The 20,099-nt window shown below is 42.3% G+C and overlaps 2 protein-coding genes across 3 annotated transcripts in view; one reads left to right on the top strand and one right to left on the bottom strand.

Moving 5' to 3' along the window:
- LOC147193817 (rho GTPase-activating protein 26-like) overlaps window positions 1-11,011 on the bottom strand; it is a 50,569-nt gene extending 39,558 nt beyond the window's left edge. For both annotated transcript variants that reach the window (XM_086131012.1, XM_086131011.1), the window contains exons 1-2: window positions 10,702-11,011; window positions 10,365-10,621 (exon numbers count right to left, since the gene is read on the bottom strand). In XM_086131012.1, the coding sequence (XP_085987138.1) occupies window positions 10,365-10,518 (154 nt within the window). In that variant the 5' untranslated portion in view covers window positions 10,519-10,621; window positions 10,702-11,011. The remainder of the gene's footprint in view (window positions 1-10,364; window positions 10,622-10,701) is intronic.
- Window positions 11,012-11,787: 776 nt separating this feature from the next.
- On the top strand, window positions 11,788-16,373 carry LOC147193819 (fibroblast growth factor 1-like). The gene is made up of 4 exons (XM_086130986.1): window positions 11,788-11,878; window positions 13,516-13,743; window positions 14,591-14,694; window positions 15,137-16,373. The coding sequence occupies exons 2-4, from the start codon at window positions 13,521-13,523 to the stop codon at window positions 15,374-15,376; spliced, it is 567 nt and encodes a 188-aa protein (XP_085987112.1). The 5' UTR covers window positions 11,788-11,878; window positions 13,516-13,520; the 3' UTR covers window positions 15,377-16,373.
- The last annotated feature ends 3,726 nt before the right edge of the window (window positions 16,374-20,099 follow it).

Below are 20,099 nucleotides of genomic sequence, written 5' to 3' on the forward strand. Positions count from 1 at the left end.
CCTTTGAGCTGCCCGATTCACTGAAGTGTAAGTTGAGGGGGTTCGTAGGTTTTGAATGGATGGCTCTACGTTGGGAATTGGGCAAAAAGGAGAGATGGACTTCGTTTGAATGCAGATTTTATTTTTCAACGTTGTGCACCGCCGCAACTCCCGAACGAACGCATGAAAACACTTCCTGCTTCTCTTCAGCCAATCGGACGCAAGCAACATAAGAATGTTTCGACAATTATTAAAACAGAATATAATTTAGGTAACTATAATATAAAGGAATATAATGCTTACATATAAAATGAAGATGATCAATAATTTAACATAAGTTTACAGAAGCAGCAATACAGCAACGATAACAACAACATCAACTGAACCAGAAACAGAAGTTATTTTCGGAAAACGCCAAACACGTCTCTGTTGCTCATTACAATATGAAAAACACCATAAATTGTACATAAAAATGTATTTTACGAAGCGGATGCTAATGCAAATAGCAGGTAGGTGAAAGCAGGTTTCACTTGGTACTGACGAATGTTTGATACAGTGGTTCACCGCTCTTTGTACTTGTAAAAGCTCCTCGTGTTGTTAAGAGTCTCTGTACAGTTGTTAAAGGTTTTAGGATTGTGGTAGATTAAGGCAAAGGCAAATTAATTCAGTTCGCAGTATTTCCGATGGGAAATTTTGCACTGAAATTCGAAACACTTGGAAGTCAACCAGCGTCACAGAGGGATTATGCTCAATTTCAGGGGTTCCACCGTAGTCACATTGTTGGTCAAATTGGGATGTATTAGCCCCAGTGTGTGCCGTGTTTTCCAATTTTGTACATTTTCTGTGTAATCAGTGGACAAAACCACAGTCTGCATGTTTGGTTCTTTTTTTTTTTTGGACTCTGCGTTTGTGATCCTGCTGCTCTGGAATAAAATACCCAAAGAATTGGTAACATCTGCCGTGATGTTTGTGTCGCGCATTTCTCAAGAGAACTGTTCAGACGCGCACCTGGCAAATGTTGCGTAAAAATACCTTCAAAGAGCTTTTTGTTTGAATGTGATGTGCCGGGTTGAAACTTGTTTGATGGATTATGCCCGAGATATGCCAAAGTATCTGCAGCGGAACAAAACGTCCTCCCGCCAAACCTAGGATGAGCCTACGAGCGGGGCGGGCGACCCGAGTGCCGGCGCTGACTAGAGCGCTGAAGACAATGACCCCTAAAGAGCAGCCTCCAACAGTCTTGGCCTGAGTCCTTCCTGACTTTATTTGATTGCTCATCTCTCCCTCTTTGGACTCCCGGAGACGCCGTGGAAGACAAAACGAGACATTTTTTGCAGCTTGGCTGACCTAACTGCTTGCGGTAGGAAGGAATGTGACGTCCTGTTCTCGTTTATCTTCAAATCGCTCAATACGACGACACGTACAGTGATGAACACTGTCAGTGAAATAAAAAACAAAGGAATTGAACGTGAAGAGTTCTTTCTTGGTCTAAATTAGCGGGGATTGTTTTAATTTACGGTCCCTTTGGACAGCGATGACAGCCGCGACGTTTCCATGACAACTGGAACAACTCCACATACATGTACTGTATTACACAGAACATGCACAAAGTATGAGCTTTTTTCCTTTCTGCTCACTTTCTTTGTTCTTGGGAAGTATGAAGCGGGAAGTCCTAAAACTAGAACAGGATGAGGAAGTAAATCCCACATCCAGGCGTGCACGCTACCGACATTACGACAGAATGGGAACGCGGTTGAAACAATGCCGTGGAAATCAACAGTTCAAGGCCTGCAAACACGTAATTGTCAAACATGAGGTCTTCTGTGCACCGTATTTTGCAAACTGGGAAGTCATCGCTTGTGTTTGGAAAGCCATCTGAAGCTCACCACCAGTCTGCCAAGGGTTGAACCTTGACTGCTCTCCTGTCTCCAATTCTTAGAATGACTAAGTATGTCTCACACTGCCTGTTTTGGAGCCAAAGCTCTCGTATCATATTACCGGCGCAATCATTTGCTGACTTTCTTTCTGTCAACAGTTCAGAACATTCGCAGGTTAAGATTCTTATGTTTGACACCTCCGGCGATCGTTCCCCTCCCGTGCTGACTTGCATCGGCACTTGAGCGACGACAAACGCTCTCGTTTCGCACAACGGCACCGGTGCGTGTGCGTACGCCGCGGCGCTCGTGCGTTCACGCTCGGGTGAACGCTCGTGGATGCATGAGAGCAAGCTGTCTCTGACACCTGCTGCTGCTCTGAATGAAGAGTCAAAAGCAAAAGCGGCCGAGAAGTGGCTGATGGAATTGTATTTTTTTTTTCAAGGCCGTTATTCAGCGATGGATTGAATTTATTTCCTGCAAGCACTTGACAAAATAAAATGGAGTAAATTCAACACATATTGTTTTCCCCCCGGTGTATACGTGTGAATGTGAATATTTATTTGCCTCTCACAAAAAGGCAGCTGCGATAGGACAAGCGCGAAGTGAATGGGAGAAAGGGATGTACGAAACCACCTCTTTGGTAAGAAAGGGCAATAAAAGCTACTTCTAATTTGATGTCAAATAAATCAAATTTACGAGAGAAAATACGGCATCCGTTTGGCATGCCTCCTACAAAACCTCATTTGCGCAGAGTACACAAAATGGCCGCATCAGAGACATAACTGAGGACCCGGCAGTTCCCCGCCGTTTTTTATAGGCAGCCTAAAAAGGGACTCGCAGTGATTCTTGGTCCCGATGGGAATTTCAAAGCGGGCCCGAAGGCACCATCGCATGCTTTGTTAGTACTCAACCACACGTTATTGTACAAAAAAAAAAAAGCTTGACAATACAATCTATTCATTAGCATCATGAACGGATCAGATTGGTGAACAGCAGCCACAGGGCACGAGGACTGTCTTTAATCTTTACAATTCTTATCTTGATTTAAATATGGGGGTTAATAAAGCAATGTTGGCAGCAAAGTGATCGATTCCAGTTCACTGTACCCTGATCTGAGCGGTATGCGGTGTTGCCGTGTTATGTCGTTTTGGGCTTAAAAAAATATATAGAGTCGTCACAATCATGCAGAAATTAGTTAAAAGAGAGCAACGTGATGGTCTGTTGAGCCGCAGCGCATTGCCCGAGTCCGATAAATGAACCTTACATCATCGCCGTGTTTTCAGCGCCATTTCAAAATTTCATTCCCTGCAACATTTTGGCCGTGACCAAATACGCTTCAAGCGTCTTTTGTTCTTTTATTCAACATTTTTTGGTTTGTGTCTCCATGCTTAAAGCACCAAAGTTACAGGAGCCAAACGTAAAAGTATGGAAATGCTGTTTGTGAGAGTTTTTATTTTTGACCCCCCCCCCCCCACCACCCTTAAAACTTTTGTGAACTGTTTGATCCATTTGTCTGAATTAATGAGGTGCGAAAGTTTACCATAGAAATAATTCTACAGCATCTAGGTTCATAAACACCATTCAATCAACGTGAGGATTATGGAGACTTCATATACAAATGTAAATTGATGTGAATAAATAATTAACACCCCCTCCTCACTCGTGAACCAGACACCAGCCCAAAGTAAGGCAGCTTTGCCCCCCCCCCCCACACTATACATCGGCACACGCAGTCGAACCACCCACACTCCAACCAGATTACCCCATTAAAGCTGAGCTCTGGCTGGCTTTGCAGAGGGGGCTACGGTCACCCCCCCCCCCCCCCGCCACACACACACACACTCCCAACCCCGCCCGAAATGAAGCCATACCGCATGTGTGTGTACAGGATGCGCACCAAATGTGCAGGGGGGGGGGGGGGGGGTGATCAGGCAGAGTGACCAAATGTGCAGGGGGGGGGGGGGGGTGATCAGGCAGAGTGAGCACGACAGTGTGATAAAACGAGGATTAAATATTCTTAGCGGCCGTTATTTTAAGAGTAGTAAAACGGATGGGAAGCTGTACGTGTAACACACACACACACACACACGCACAAATTCATGCCAGTGGGTTTTGGTTTGTTTGGGTTGGCCTCTGGCAGTAGTGGAGGCGCGTCTTCACCACCACACGGGACGCGTGCTCCGTCACTTTTAGTCACGCCCGACGACATGTTCTCGGCCTCGCTATCAACACAAAGATGACAAGATGCAATACTGCCAACTTTATGGTATGAATAATCACATTTACCCCCGGATTGCCTGGCAACCGGTTCAGGGTGTCCCCCGCCAATGCCCAAAGACGGCTGGGATAGGCTCCAGCACCCCTCGCCACCCTTGTGAGGATTAAGCGGATCGGATAAGCACATTTAAAAAATGGTGAATTGAAACCTTGACGCCATGAAAGAAGTTGACACAAACCACAGATCATTCCAGGCACTTTTAAGAACAACCGTTATGTTTCTACAGCATCTTCTGACTACCGTAAATAACTTTGCTCACTGATCAATACAACACATGAATGAACATCCGCGCGTTGATTTTGAGGACTATTTCAAAAATTGTTTGACAAAACGCGCACGTGCTTTTAATAAAACCATCCGACAAAGAACTTCCTGTATTTGCTGGTAATCATGTGGCTGAAATGTTTTTGACAAATTCATCATTCAAAATTCAACATAAATTATAATGGCTAATTTATCCACCTGTTCTTTTGGATTTTTTTTGTTTTGTTTTGTTTTTTTAATTTTCTTAGCACCACGTTCTTGTCTTGACTGTCTTTTTCAACACTGCAATGCAAATAGCTAGCTGTGATACATGTAAAAAAAATGAAATAAAATCATTTTCGCGGTTGTTTTAAGCGTGCAGTGATTTCAGTACATGAAGGAAGACGTGAACATTGTCGTGTTAAATTTTTTTTTGTTACGTCAGGGATTTTCAAGACCCCTCGGGCAACGGGCTATGAGGAAAATTGCTAAAATATGCTACATGGCCTTTAACTCATTCAGTACCAGCCAATTCTGGACCAAGTCTGAAAAGACGTTTAAAAACGTCTTTGGGAGTGAATGAGTTAATAGACATGTTTTCATGAAAGTGGATTGGATTAATAGCTTCAGCACCGCCACAGCTGAACGGAAAGCGAGCGAAAAAAAAAGGCGTCTCTTCAAGGCCACTTGAGTGAACACAAAGGAAAGCTTACTCAGCATTCTTTCTTGACATGTTTTAAGTATCCTAGCAGACGGCGCCTTGACGGGGAGCTCAGAGGGATGTTGACTTTGTTTTCACGCAAACGTCGGTTACTTTGCTTCATGATTTTTTTTCGCCCAACCGGAATGCCCACGAAACAACCTACAGATGTATTCATGACGCAGCAAGCGGTCGTCAAAAACATTTGGATGAAGTATGTCATAATCGCTGAACTTCAAGGAGAGTTATTCCATATTTCCCGAATAGTGAAATAACCAGTTCGATCATATTCTTTTCGTTTCCACGACAACTCATCTCATCCAGCCAAACTCAAGCTAGCTCGATTAAAGTATGACATCACTGGCATGCTTGCTGTTCCCACGTGTGAGGCCACGCGGACGTGAGACGCGGAAGGTCCACGACGGCCTCGAGCGCGTGAAACCGGCTCTTCTCCATTCGCGTTCGAAGCTTTGATGTGGGAGGCCGGCGATTGTTTTAATGTTAACGTGCGCCGACATGCACGTCTGGGGAATATGCGTGCAAATGTTGCGTTTCTGTGCCATTTAAGCCCCGCCTGTGGCGCGACATGGGAACATCGCAGCTAGCTTGCACTCTTGCAAGTCTGGGCAGTCAGTTCCCAATAAGCCCGAGGTTCTCTTTCCTTCCTTCCTCGCTTGCTTCCTCGCTAGCTTCCTTTTTAGCTGCTTGAAAAATTAGAGCCACACCTTGGTGTTGCCGAAAGCTTCCAAGTTCATTATCGTGCACTCGTTTTGAATCCGCGCCCGCAAGGCTGAGAGGCAAATGGAGACCTCAAGCCGCAAATTCCCTTTTAAGAGGTTCAGAGGATGAAATAAATCACCCCTGGCTTCCTCTGCTGTTTTTTCTTCCTTCTTTTCCCTGAAGGCTGCGGCGCTATCACGTTGGTATAGTCTGGGAGGCAGTTCTCACGACACTTTGGTCGGAGTGTAAACTCACGCGTTAAAATTAGATGAAGATGGAGATTTTTCGACGTGGACCAAGGAGGTTCAGGATAAAGGGTCAGATGCAAAGGGATAACTCTGCAATCAGCACTGTGACTCGACTTCAGTGACACAATTACACTTTATGTCACTTGCCTGGAAACATTTCCTCACCCGCTTCGAATGTGTTGCTGCGCCCAGACATTCGCGAGTCCTTTTGAAAGCGGTTGCTGTGGTAACGAGGTCGACGCGAGGAGTTTATGTGCACAGAAACGAGAACGCCTGCGATACCGCGATGCATCGAGAGGCTGAGTCACCGTCGTCGCGTCAGGCGGTGTAACTTGATGAGTTGACATGATGAAATATTCAAAAGTCAACCCGTGACGTGAGAAAACGACATGCATAATGTTGGGTTTAAGAATTAAATCAATTTTGGGATACTGTGATTTTAAATGTCTGCGGTAAAAAAGTATGTCTCGGGAAATTCTTAAAAAATATATCCTCAATAAATCCTAAAGGGGAAGTTAATTGTCATGTTTGATTTTTAACACAGACGCCCAATTCTAGCGAGTTTCAAGTCTGCCGCATTCAAACCAAGTTACTTGAAGTACCGGCCCGTTTTGAAAGCATTCATCGCCCAGGAATCAAACCCAGTTTCCGATCATGGCGAATCTGCATGATGACAACAGCAGCAGCAGAGGCGCTGGTGCAAGGCGACACCGATATCATGTGATCCTGCTTGCCAACTATTGGAGACTAAGTTGCAATCTACTGATATTAGCAATTAAACACATTTTTGAAGCTCTTCGAATCAGAGACGCTGCACCCGCTGATGCTGGCAATTTGCATCCAGTTTTTGCATTTGTGTACATGCATGCGTGCGTGAGTGTGTCATCGCAGCGGAGCATAGTGGGGGGTTGGGGGTCTTCCTCAAGCTGTGATGTACTTTGCCGGTGAAGGAAAATAGGGCAGGACTGAGCTCTGCTCTGGTGCTGTTGTTGCATTTCATTTGCGGGCACACACATACACACACACACACAGGATATGCACATAGCTATTACAATAGATGCACGTCCCTTGGGAGTCCAAATATTTTAAGATCCTGCTTCAAATACGTAATATTCATATTTCAAGTGCTGCTGCATGGACACTGGCACGCAGGCTTCCTTCTCAGCGCTCCAATTCTCTCCTCCACAAACGAGATTCCATATTCAAAAGGGGAAAAAAAAACAAAAATAATAAGGCCATGGTGTCCTTTTTTTTCTCTCTTTTTCCATTTGCCCCTTGGCACATACTGCAGGAGGACCTTTGAAAAGAACGTCCGACTCCCTCTGTCGCCCATAATTGACAATTACTTATGGTGCGGTGTGCATGCATGTGTGTGTGTGTGTGTGTGTGTGTGTGTGTGTGTGCGTGCCAGGCCCTCATCTATCAGCACAGTTGACGTTCGCTCGCTACGCAACGGCTGCTATTAGCCGCATTATATGTCGCCAACGACACAGCGGGTGGCGGCGGAAAGACAAAGGCGTAAAGTAAAGAAGTCAGATGACAGGAGGGCAAAAGGTCACAGGAGGAAAGAATTCCTATTCAGCACCGAGTCATTTACACAAAAGCTCGAATGTTAAAGGTCTGGTTTGAAGTCGCGCAAAGGGCAAAAAGGCAAGGCCATTATCAAGACAGTGCTAATGGTCGGGATGGAGGGCTGTTTTTAAGCGACCGCATGCTTCGTTCACGTGCCGCAAAATATGAGTGTGTGTGCGCGGACACACTGCGTGCTGTAATTGAGGCTGCGGGGCTGTCATTATAGGCCTTGGAGTATACGTTTGCAAATTTCAGCTTTTGTCATTTCAAAACACTGTTACTCTTAATTTAGGACAAGATAGACAATAATTATTTCGACAATTTCAAAGAAACATCACAATGCCCACTTTTTATAAGATGTGATATGAATGCGTACGGCAACAGTATTCCTTTGAGGACAATAGTCACTCCTCGGGCGTTGCATCTGCCATATTAGGGGAAGAGCATGTTTAGTCTAACATCCGGATAGTCCAACTGAAAAAGTGGGACTGGTTACGGGAATGGATGCCAGATCATCCAAGATTCCCATTCTTGTGACCGGGGATTCAATTTCCGGGGTGGCGTATAATTTCCTGGGCTAACGTATGGAATAAAAGCAGGAGGTGATGCATTTTCTCACATCCTAATCAATTCAATGCATCCTAAGGCGTTGTCCTAACACCTCATCACTCCCACAGCATGTGTGCACACTGCACACACGCACAGCTCCAGGGCTCATAAGGAATGCACTATATCCATATTTACAACATATGTGCACAGAATTACAAAGACATGCATTCCAAACAAAAGACAAACCAGCAGTGACCGAGACTCTATTCTGTCAGATGTTCCAAAAATTCAATTTAAAAAGAGAAAGGAACATTTTGATGTCAGGCTTCTCCTAAAAAAAAAAAAAAAAAAAACAATTGTCGTGCAGGTTGCCTCATTTGATGTCTACACTGGGAAACAATCATCCCAACAAAATAACATCAGCAATAGCTAAGGCGACTACGTGATCCAATGGCGGGAAACAGTACATGCAATGTCTCCTGATGAGCTGCAGCATTGCTAGAACAGCGGCGAAAGGTCACAATGGGCATTCGTTTGGATTTTCCAGATCTCACCAATGAACAAAATAGATAGACAACACCAGAAAGAGATGACACAGTTGGGGGCGGGAAGAAAGAAAGAAAAAAAAAACACTGCCGCTGACACACAGCGGAAAGTTCAAGTTTGTATTTTTGAATAAAGTGAGGTTCCCCTGGCTAGCAAAGTTAGCGTATTGAAACTAGCACATCTTTTCAGTAGGTTTGGTGAAAAAGAGGCTACAGATCAGTACTGCCAACAGGGACTCCCTTTAACTATGACATGGACCACATTCACGTGGAAATCGACTAGCACCAGCCGTTAGCATCTTATGTACAAGATGAACTTCATTGTAGCTCAATCCGTTATCGACATCCAGACAGACACGGGAGCCTCTTTACACCCTCTCGCACATACCAGCACTCATAAGTCTGTGATACACAAGAGCACAGCGTTCCCGGTGTCTCCCAAGAATAAGCTAATAATGAGAATAGAGGTGCTGACAACTTTTTTTTGGGGGGGGGGGGGGGCAGACACTGGCATTTTTACACCTTCACCACGAACAAGGAGCACTTGAACAAGAGGGGTGAGGTGCTACTCCCAAGCGCACATTGGGACACTGTAACTTCCAATGTGAGTCTTGAAAAATATGCTGGCGTGTCACAACATTAAGTGCGCCGGCAACATCAAGTGAGATCCAGTCAAAGAGCGGCGGCAAAAGTCATGCAACGACAATGAGGCAGCAAACATACTGTAAAAAAAAAAAAAACTAGTAGTTAGCACAACAAATCAAGCAAGCTCTCCAAAACAGTTTTCTGAGTTGTTTTATGTATGTCTTTTAAATTTCGCGACAACACAAGGGACAATTACTTCTGAAAACGCGTATTTCTCCATTGTGAAATGCGGTAAGTTAGGAACCCATAACTCAGCTGCTTTTCCATAGGGAGATGTTTTTTTAATCGTTTATTACATTATTATTACATTATTATTACATTAGTTTAGCTAAAAGCTTCTAGATCTGCCATTGTATTGTACCTTTGAATGTGACAGAGTTAAGCTCAGAGCCACGGGCTTCTTTATTAGAAGTTAAGAAATGTGTCATTTTAGAATTTAACCAACAATAAACGAACATCTAATTAGGCTATTACAGCGTGAAAAGAGATAGGTTAGTTGTTTGAGTTCATTCTGACATGCTTGTTTTCAGTTTTCGGACCGACTGTCAATAAGTTGTTTTTCAATTGTGATGTTGCTTTTCTTTGTTTTGTTTTTTTGTACAGTAATTGCAGATGTCGCTCTGTGATTCAGGTTTTGCTGCCTTTGTAGAGGGCCTCTGAATGTCAAAGCGTTGAGTGTGTTTTATTGCAGTATTATTTGAATCTTAGATCTTGAGCCCTTTTCTGTTGCTGTTATTTCCCCCACCCCATTTCCACTGCTCTTTGTTTTCAATTTAGAGAATTATTGCAACACATTTTGACCGATTCATTCACAATTACGACATGAGCACATTTATTCATCCCACATGGCCATGATCATGGATAAAATGTTTCATGTAACATCATTCTCATATTGGTGGATGTTGCATAATCTTTGGATGGTGCAGGTGTACCTAATAATGGTGATCTGTGAGAGTCACCAAATGTATTTGTCTCCCTGGACATGAAGTGTGCAGACATCAAACTTACTTTTGAGCGCCTGGATGAGCGCCTTGCCATCCTTGATGAGCTCCTTGATGAACTTGCTGGTCTTGTCCAGCTCTAACTCGTGAGACTTGAGTCTTTCCCTGAACTGCGGACTATCCAGGTAGCAGTCACTGAACTCCAGGGCGGGCAATCCCATCTTCGCCCCCTGCTTGCACACAAGCTGCTAGGACGAGCCGGCAACAATAAAAGCTCCGAGGAGGAACCAGAGGAGCAATCCCTGACGTGGGCTGCTATAGCGGCTATTAAGGAAGGATGCAAAAATCCGATTACATGTAAACAACGCGTGAAATGTTAAGATCAGATAAGGCGGGAGCCTTACCTGCATAACCTGGCGTTAATACCTCCTGCAAAACCCCGGTTTGATTCAAGCGCTTCTCTGAAAACGACACCAGTGCAATATCCAATGGAAGAACTGTGAATGTAAAAAGTTCTCAGAATAAATCCAATATTGCAATATAGCGTCCGGATGCTCATGTAAACCAGTGCTGCATTCCTGTCGACCGAGTCATTCCGGAGCGGACAGTCCGACGAGGGAGATGATGAGGGCGGGAGGGAGGCTGCCAATGCAATATACGACTGAGACCCGTACAAATTGTGGACTCTTCGCGTGAAGGCTTCGTTTCGACAGCTCGCGGTCAACCTACCGCCACAGGGCTAATCATTTGACTGACGTCTCACTTGCCCAATCCGATGCGTTTGAAGGATTAGGGGGGCGGACCTTTTCTCCCCCACGATATGCACATGGGAAAAGGAACCTACTGCCATTTCCCTCCCTAAAATACCGCACCACGGTGTCCTCACACTAAAAGCGTTGAGATTATGTGACAATTTAGTTTAATCCCATATATGTGTGTTTTAATAAGAAAAAAAATACACATAAAATAGAAATCTCCCTCTCCAGTTGTTTGCGATGATCTTGCTGTCACACACTTTAGGGTATTATTATTATTATTACTAACTATGTGGAGTCCCATTTTGCCTACAGTAGGGGGATTCACTTGTTTTGAAGGGGGTCATGGTGACGTCAGCACAACCATAAATGAGAAGATTTCACAAAGGCTCAGTTGAACACTTTTCGCAGCTATCTGGCGTCATCTCTTGTCCTTAAGGAGGCACTACATCTATTTTTAATTTGATTCAGTTGTACCTTTGAAACGGAATAGGATTTGGGCCAGTTTGTACGTATGCGTTGTAGATATTCTCACGTTTAGCATACTTTCACACAAATACATGGATTCCTAAAAAATATATTTTAAAAAGCCTGAAATAAATAAGGTATATAAATACAGTATATATAATAACAGGACACTTGAGTTGAGTTGCACCATGTGAGGATGCCGCTCTCCCTTTTTTTTCCTGCCGTGATAATTTTAGTCTTGGCATGAGCCTGTTAAAATGAGCCTGCAGGGTAAGACGGGGAGGCAGCTGTGTTGAAAAGAAAAACGTTTTTAAAAGGCAGGATTGCTACACTGCACAATTACTTCATTTGCTCACAGGTAAGGAGATGTTCGCATGGTGAGCAAGTCTCATTGTTTTGATTTTTGATTTGTTGAGAATGTTTTGATATAAGTGGCATTCATGTGAATGATAGTCAAGCACTGCACAGGATAGCATAAAAAAAAATCAATGTGGTTCTTGCTTAATGGCTGAAAATTGCACCTGGTAGAACATTGGCAAGGCTACCTCACTCATCCTGAAAACCATTTTTTAGTATAAACATCAATCGGGTTCTAGTTCATGGAAAGGATTGCATAAAAATTGCACCCAGGAGATTGATGGCAATGAGCATCTAAGTCCTGATCTGATGTTTAGTTCAGTTACTTTGGTAGTAGAATAAGGTCGAATATCATTCATAAAAGCAAATAAGGTAAGAATTAAAAGTATAAAGGCAGAGGGAATGAAGGACTTGGGGTACTAATACGATTTCCTTAGAGACATTTTGGAGAAATACTTATCAAACATTTTAACCATATGAACTTTAAACAATTAACATGTAAATCCAAATCTGACCCTAAAACTCAATTTGCCTTTTTAGGGAAAGCTGGTAAAAATATATATCTATATATGTATCCGCCAGTACAACAGAGGGGGAACATTCAACTCTTGATCTGAAATTTAATCTCAGTTACCTTAGATATTGTGAGGCCAGATAATTAATACCCACAAGGTTATTGCCTGGACAAGGCTGAAGACAGAAGAGGGGAAAACAGTTTTTCCCCCCCCCCCCAAGTCCTTTTATATTCACTCCTCCTACAGAGCCATATGTGAACTCTTGACACATGCTGTCACTATTCCCAAGTACCCTTCTTCTCGCGGTGTTATTGAGTAAATACCAAACTTGTCACGTCAACAGCTGACTTGCTGTTTCTGCGCCTGAGCTACTTCTATTCAACATGCCGCTGCATCGGAATTATGGCTGATGACATGCCGGGAAAATTGCTGCATCGGAATTATGGCCGATGACTCGTTATTCCGCAATCACATCCGATGTGATGACTAAAATTATTTTCCCACAGTAACAAATCTAATTATTTAGGCCCTCTCTCTTTTAGCAAGCAAATAACTAAGGTAGTCGAATCTAACTTTTCACAGCTAGCTAATTTGCTTATCTATCTAGAGTACAGTATCTTAGCTGGCTATTTGGGTTATTCATTTGAGCAAATAATTTTGTTCAGCCAGTTAGATAGACAAAACAGAATATCCCATCCAACCATTTATCCATCCATATACAGACTTAAGTTTACAAGAATTTGCTTGAGAAAAATGTTTGATGTCTTAAATATGTACGAGTATATGAAAGTATCGATACTTCTCTATTTTAGGTTTCCCATAATAACATTTAAACATGAATGGAGTTGAACAATTTCCAGTCAACTCCCCATTGTTAGTTAAAAAAAACGATGTTGCGCATTGTTACATCATTTATTTCACGTTAATGGTCTTGTCTGCCTCTTTTACTAATCTCACTCAAACGTTACATCGCTGCCATCTGGAACCATTTGTGTTTGTTTACTTGGGTAATTGTGAAATCACGTTTGATCACGCGTGGACTCGGTGAAGCATTTCCTGTGCTCCTATCTCAAAAGGAGTTGTTTGGACCAAACTTCCTCTCCCTCTGTAAAACATTCTCCAGGTGACATGAGCGGAGAAGGCAGTGCGTCTGCTTCACATCATGAGCCTCGACGCTCCGGGAGGATGTCTGAAGGAGATGTGATGACACTGCCGAGCAACCCGCAGGGTGACTTGTCCCGGCATGAGCCTCGCACTCTCACTCGGCTGCACTGTCTCAATGGGGGCTACCAGCTGAGGATTATGCCAGATGGGAGTGTCTCTGGTGGTCTCCTGGACAATGACCCATATGGTAAGTACATTTTTAACCAGTACTTAACTACAATTTTTTCCCCTCTATTATTCTTTACATGATTTAATAATATCCATTTATGTGAAGACACTGACCGTGCATGTTTGATTTATTATCAATTGTTTCACAAGGTGGGAAATAGATAAATATCTGTCAGTGTCCAACACTTAATTGAGATAAAGATCAGCAAGAGTTTACATTTTCAAATGATCAACAGCATTCCTAGGTGTCATGAGCGATTTTTAGAAAAGGCCCAGTGGCTTGATGCGATATCTCGTTGGATTGTGATTGAAGAATAAGTTAACCAAGCCCAATTGGGGTTACAAAAGTCCAATAGCTTAAGGCTAAAACACAATTTAAAATGCCACAAAAAGGCTTAGCATTGGTATTGCTTTAGTTATACCACCTTGAGCAACAGATTGTCGAACACAAACTGTATGAAAGTACAGACAAGAAACGGACAGTGTAACAATGTAATATCGTTTATTGTCTGCGGAGCAGCATTGTGTCAATGGGCACTGACTCATGAAATCATGACGCATTTAGTTTAATTCTTCACTTTAATTATGGTTTTACTGTCTGATTTTATGAAGTAGAGTGCTATTTGTCTTATTTAAAAAAAATTGGGTGGTGTTTTTCCTCTGGGGATGGAACAGATTAATGGAATTCCCATTCATTTCAATAGGGAAAGATGATTTGCAATATAGTGGTTTTAAGTTACAACGTTATGAATTATGCTACGAAGTCAAAGCACCACTGTAAAGGTATATCGCGGATTTATGTTAAGATCTGCTTGATGAAACCCATTTACTGTAACACAATGTGCGACATGTCCTATGTGATGCAGACATCCTGAGGCTGCGGGCTACAAATGTGGGTGAGGTTGTGCTGATGGGTGAGAATACCAAGAAGTACCTAGCCATGAACAAGAAAGGGCGCCTCTATGGAACAGTAAGTATGAATCTAATTACTTTTTTAGCAGCTCAGAGAGGTAAGGAGGGGCGAGGCCATTTAAAGATTTGAAAACAAAGAATAGGATCCTAAAAAGAACTCGAAAATGTATAGAGAGACAGTGAAGGGATGCCAGAGTAGGAGTTATGTGCTCCCTCTTATGAGTACCAGTCAAGGGGCAGGCAGCAGCAATGTGGACCAACTGGAAACCCTTAATGGAGGATTGTCTGACTCCAGAGTAAAGTGCATTACAGTAATCCAGCTGAGATGTGACGAAGGCATGCATTACTGTTTCAAAGTGCTATGAAGCTATTTTGGGAAGCTTTTCATGAAATTCACGGTTAGAGGCAAGTTATGACACACGTGTCACATAAAACAAGTTTACGAGGAAATTTAGTGATGCATCGCGATGGATAAGCGGTATCCTCCCTATTTGTTGCAGTTGACGCTCAATGATGAGTGTTACTTCTCGGAGAAATATGAGGAGAACCACTACAACACATATCGGTCACGGAAGTACCAGTGGTTCGTGGCGCTCAAGAAGAACGGAAAACCCAAACTGGGCCCCAAGGCGGACCTGAGTCAGAAGGCCGTCTTCTTCCTGCCGAGGTCGGCGGACGGGCATTATGCCGCCGGTGAAACCGAACCGAAGGATCAGACAGACTTTTGTTTGTACCATTAGCACACCGAGTAATCCAAGTGGACTCATAACAGATTTTATTTTTGGAATGTGAGGCACTGCACACATGATGAGAGAAAAATAAATAAATACGCGATGACCAACACAGCACATCATACACATAATGACAACTCCACAGATAACCCTGAGTCACGCATTGCGGAGGAATAATTATTCAACACATGCCACACCACATCATAATCACTCAGCATTGTCTCTTTGAGATATCCATTAATAGGTCTTGTGCTGACTTTGGTCAGAAAAGTGGGTAAAAAAGCTAACACTAAAGCACTCTGCCTTCAAAATATGCAAAACTTTCAAGCTACTTTTCTTTGCTAACTACTTATGAAGTTCCTTCAACTCAAATTTGCATTAGGGTATGCGATTGTAATTGCATTAACATCATGATATTTATGATATAGCTTCTCATAGACAATGTCAGCATATTGAGGGTTTTTTTTTACAATACAGTACAGTATCGACTGATACAAATGTCTTATTGATCACCAAATATTTACAGGTTTGACACTTTTTTCACATACCTTCGCTCTTGAATGATATTTGTATGATACTTTTCATGATATTATATGCTACAGTTTTATATATATATGATGTATTTTATTTTTGGTAAGTCTGAGATGGAGCCGTGCAAAATTTTTTTATAAATCATAAAATATAAAAGCTGGAGCGCAATAGCAGCCCCCCCCCCCCCAAATGTGACATTTACTGACACTATAAAAAGTAACATTATTGTTTGAATGAGTCATGTTGTTTTATTATTATTTATGGAACATTATTATTTTTAAAATTTTTAATAAAGTTTTACTGTCCCTGGATATCGTTTCTGAAAATGATTTATACTCACACATTGTTAATGTGATCATCTTTCATCTTGTATTTTGTGCTGTTGTTTACTGAAATAAATACATTACACTCTTATGTATTCTATTGTTAATGTTCAATTAAAAAAAAAAGGCAGGTGACCCCTGCTAAAAAGTCTCGACATGTCAGGACAAGTTTCTCTCCCTTGCAATTTATATATGGCCACAAGAGGGCAGCATCGTCTAAATATCAACTAAGATAAACAGAATTTTTGTGTCGTTCACTCGGCTCGAGCTCTGTTTAAAGCTTGCAGTTTGTTGTGGTAACGCAATCATAATTCGTGTAAATAATGGATGCATTAAAGCCAATATGAATTTTGAATATCTAACTTTTTTTATGTTCTTAATGCAGCTAAAATGAGTTACATCCGGACAAAAACAAGTCTGGTTCTGATGATGAAATGTAGGCGAATGTAAATTCAGCGCAAATGACAACAGCTCAGACGACAGCGACCTCAGTTCACCCCGGATCGAGAAGAATCGGTCCTTTTTTTCCACATAATGTGTATTTAATCTGTAACAGCTGAACGCAAACAAGGCGCACTTAAACCTTGTCTCAAATGTCTCTGTGCTGAGGAAAAGCTGTTTTGTAGTATGTTTGTGAGCTTTTCACTACACTTTGTGGGGTGGGGGTGGCGGGGGGGGGGGGCGTTGAGTGAGATCAAATTTTCAAGGCATAAAAATGGATACAATTTTAAGATAGACAATTCGACAAATTATTTCAAGTTTCTGTTCATGTGAAAATTGGCTTCCCCACATTTTCAACAACAACAACAAAAAAAAGTTTACAGGACTAATTGTCCCTTGGGCTGGCCGCCCAACTTGAAATAAAAGCAACTCACCAAATTATTTTCGAGCAAACAACTTACTGGCTTTGTTTTGTTCATTAACATTGTTGCCATAAATGTCAATAATTTCTTTTATGAAGTAGTTCCAATTGAAATGACTGTTTTAGTTTGAAATTATATATATATATATATATTTACTGTGTCGTAGATGTGAGTTACAAATATCTAAATATTTACATGACAAATGATGAGCATATTAAAACGCCATTTACAAACGTCTTATCAAGCATCATAAGTTTAAACCGAATCTAAAATAGGCCCATCCAAGTTATGCAACCTGTGACCTCTCCCTGAGAAGAAACTCACACATGCACGCGCATACACGCACAAACATCATAGCACTTGCGTGAACTGACCAAAATGCCCCGACAAAGGGGGAAAAAATATGGTTGATGTCAAGGTTTTGTCTCACAAACACAGAATACAAGACTGCATACACACACATATTCTCTCTCTCTCTCTCTCTCTCTCTCCCACACACACACACAAAACCACGAATACACACATGGAGTGTTGGTTGGCCGTTGGCCTGTGGGTCTGTGCGGAGCAGGAAGGGAATTATATACTGTAAACTGAACAAGGGCCGGCTTCCTCTGGGAGTCCCGAAGCCCGACAGCGGCCAAGATCCTCCACCACACAAACATACACGCACACGCACGTGCGTGCGCACAGAGCCATTCTCTCATCTGTTACTCCTCTTTCTCTCTCCTTATTTCCATCTTTCTTTCTTCTTCGTCCTTCCTGCCTGTATCTCCTCCAACGTCCGTCTGTCTTTTTGCTTTGCTCCCTTTTGCATTTCGTCGCCTCTTTTCCCTTTCCTGTTCGTTTTTTTTTTTTAATATAGATCATATATTTTCTGTGCACAAGTCTCTGTATCTCCCTTTTCATATCGAAACATCCTCAAAAAAACATTACCTCCTTCAAATCAACGTATTACTAAAATGTGGAAATTCAACTCTGTCAACCGCAATTGTTATACTTCATTGTCACACTATATTGTCTTGATGCAACTGGCTGGCAACCAGTCCAGGGTGTACCCTGCCTCTCACCAAAAGTCATCTGGGATAGGTTCCAAAAGATCCTAATAATGGATGGATATTATACAAAATGGAGGGATATTAAAAATATAATCATGAACAACCTTGGCAAAGATCATCGAGGTCCATTGAAGCCCATTATTAAGGCCAATCATTACACAAAGCAATGTTGTGTTCGAGTTAATCAGAGAATTTACCACTGAATCACATTGCAGACGCAAAATGATCTGATTTGTGATGGGAATTAAAAAGGTCACTCTGTTCTTTGCAGGCACACACACGCACGGGCACACAAACACAAATGTGCATGCACAAGCGGAAACAGAGGGTGCATATGTGACAGCTGATCCTCAAGCAAAAAACAAAAAAACGTGAGGGCAGCAGAGAAGAAGACAAAGTACCAGTAGAATTCTGAATTTTAAGGTTCTTGATTTGACAGCAAATTATTCACACAATCAACAAGTGTCGCCTTCTAATGACTTCTGAAGTCTTCTGAGCAAAGCATTGTGGGAGTTTATAAACCCACTGAGACATATCTTCGAGTCGACTTCCCGTGCAGGGCATGAGTTGAGCCCGCTGCTGTGATGCTGCAGTCACATAAAAAGGCCGGCGCAAAGCATTTGAGCTGAGGCTTGGCACCTCCAAGCAAAATAAAGCCAAAGGGGCCAAAAACAACGCGAGATTTAAACTTCCTTTGTGTTCCCTTAACGATCAAGAACAGCTTTGCGAGCGCTTCGGAAATGCTGAGAATAGGAACGCCATTTTGGTCAAACCTTGAAATCAATAATGTAACCGATTACGTCAGCTGCCAGATTAAAAAAAAAAAAAAAAGATGCTTCCAACTTTTATAGGATAAATGAACTTGGAAACCAGCTTGGTATGACCACAAAGAGATTAGCATGTAGGCTAACTGAACGGAGAACAAAATGTCTGTCCATTCGTGGAAAGTAGACTTCTTCTGGGAAAATTGCGGATGACTATTTCTGTGACACATTGTGGGAAAAATATCCTGGTCAAAAATATCTCTGAAATTCCTCTTTCTGGTCCTTTAACATCCTGGGGATGATTGGTTTATACGAGCTGGATTGAATTTCTATGTGCCTTGTGATATTGTTTGTAAATCTACAGTATGTCTGTGCATGTATATATGTGAGAACAAGCAGATTCGATTTTTTTATATATATACACTGTATATACAGTATATATATACTGTATATATATATACTGTATATACATACAGTATAGTGCAGTTGTGCTCAGAAGTTTACATACCCCAGGTTAGCCTATGTAAACTTCTGAACACAACTGTAAATGTTTAACTTGACGGTAAATAACGACAACGTTACCATTATTTGTCTTCAGTGAGGAGCAGGGGGTAAATCACACATGCTCGAAGAGTAGAGGGGTCTATTTTGAGCAGCTACTTCAGTTACTTACCAGACTGTACATAGAGCAGAGAATGTTCAAGTATGCAAAAAGGGTTTGGGGGTTTTTGCATCGACGTGGACGTCATGTCATGTGCAAAAAGACAGAACGGTCATTTTGTAAAACACAATCGAGCCCGTGATGAGCCCACTTTTCGAGAGGATGTGATGCAAAAAGGACAAATTCTCTTTCCATGGAACAAGTCCTATTTTGGCCCACGTGTGCGTAAGCAAAGCCAGGACGACCCCCCCCCCACCCCCCTGCGCCTCCTTTCTGGGAAAGAAACGTCTGAGTTGAACCTCTTATCTCTTCCTCTTCCCCTTTTCCTGTCATTGACAACATGAAAAGCAAAAGGAAACATAGATCACTTCAGAGGGCTATTTCAGGCAAATAGCTCTCATTCCACAGGTCCCCGGATTGGCCACGACGGTTTGAATGTGGCTCTGGCCATGTCACTGCTCCCACCTTTTTTTATAACTTGTCCCCGCTTTACTTCCTGGCTCTTTTCAGGCCACATCCTCATGTGTGTGTGTGT

Source organism: Hippocampus guttulatus, chromosome 15 (assembly GCF_054856545.1).
Source record: "Hippocampus guttulatus isolate MCC_2025c chromosome 15, RoL_Hgut_1.0, whole genome shotgun sequence".
Lineage (NCBI taxonomy): Eukaryota > Metazoa > Chordata > Actinopteri > Syngnathiformes > Syngnathidae > Hippocampus > Hippocampus guttulatus.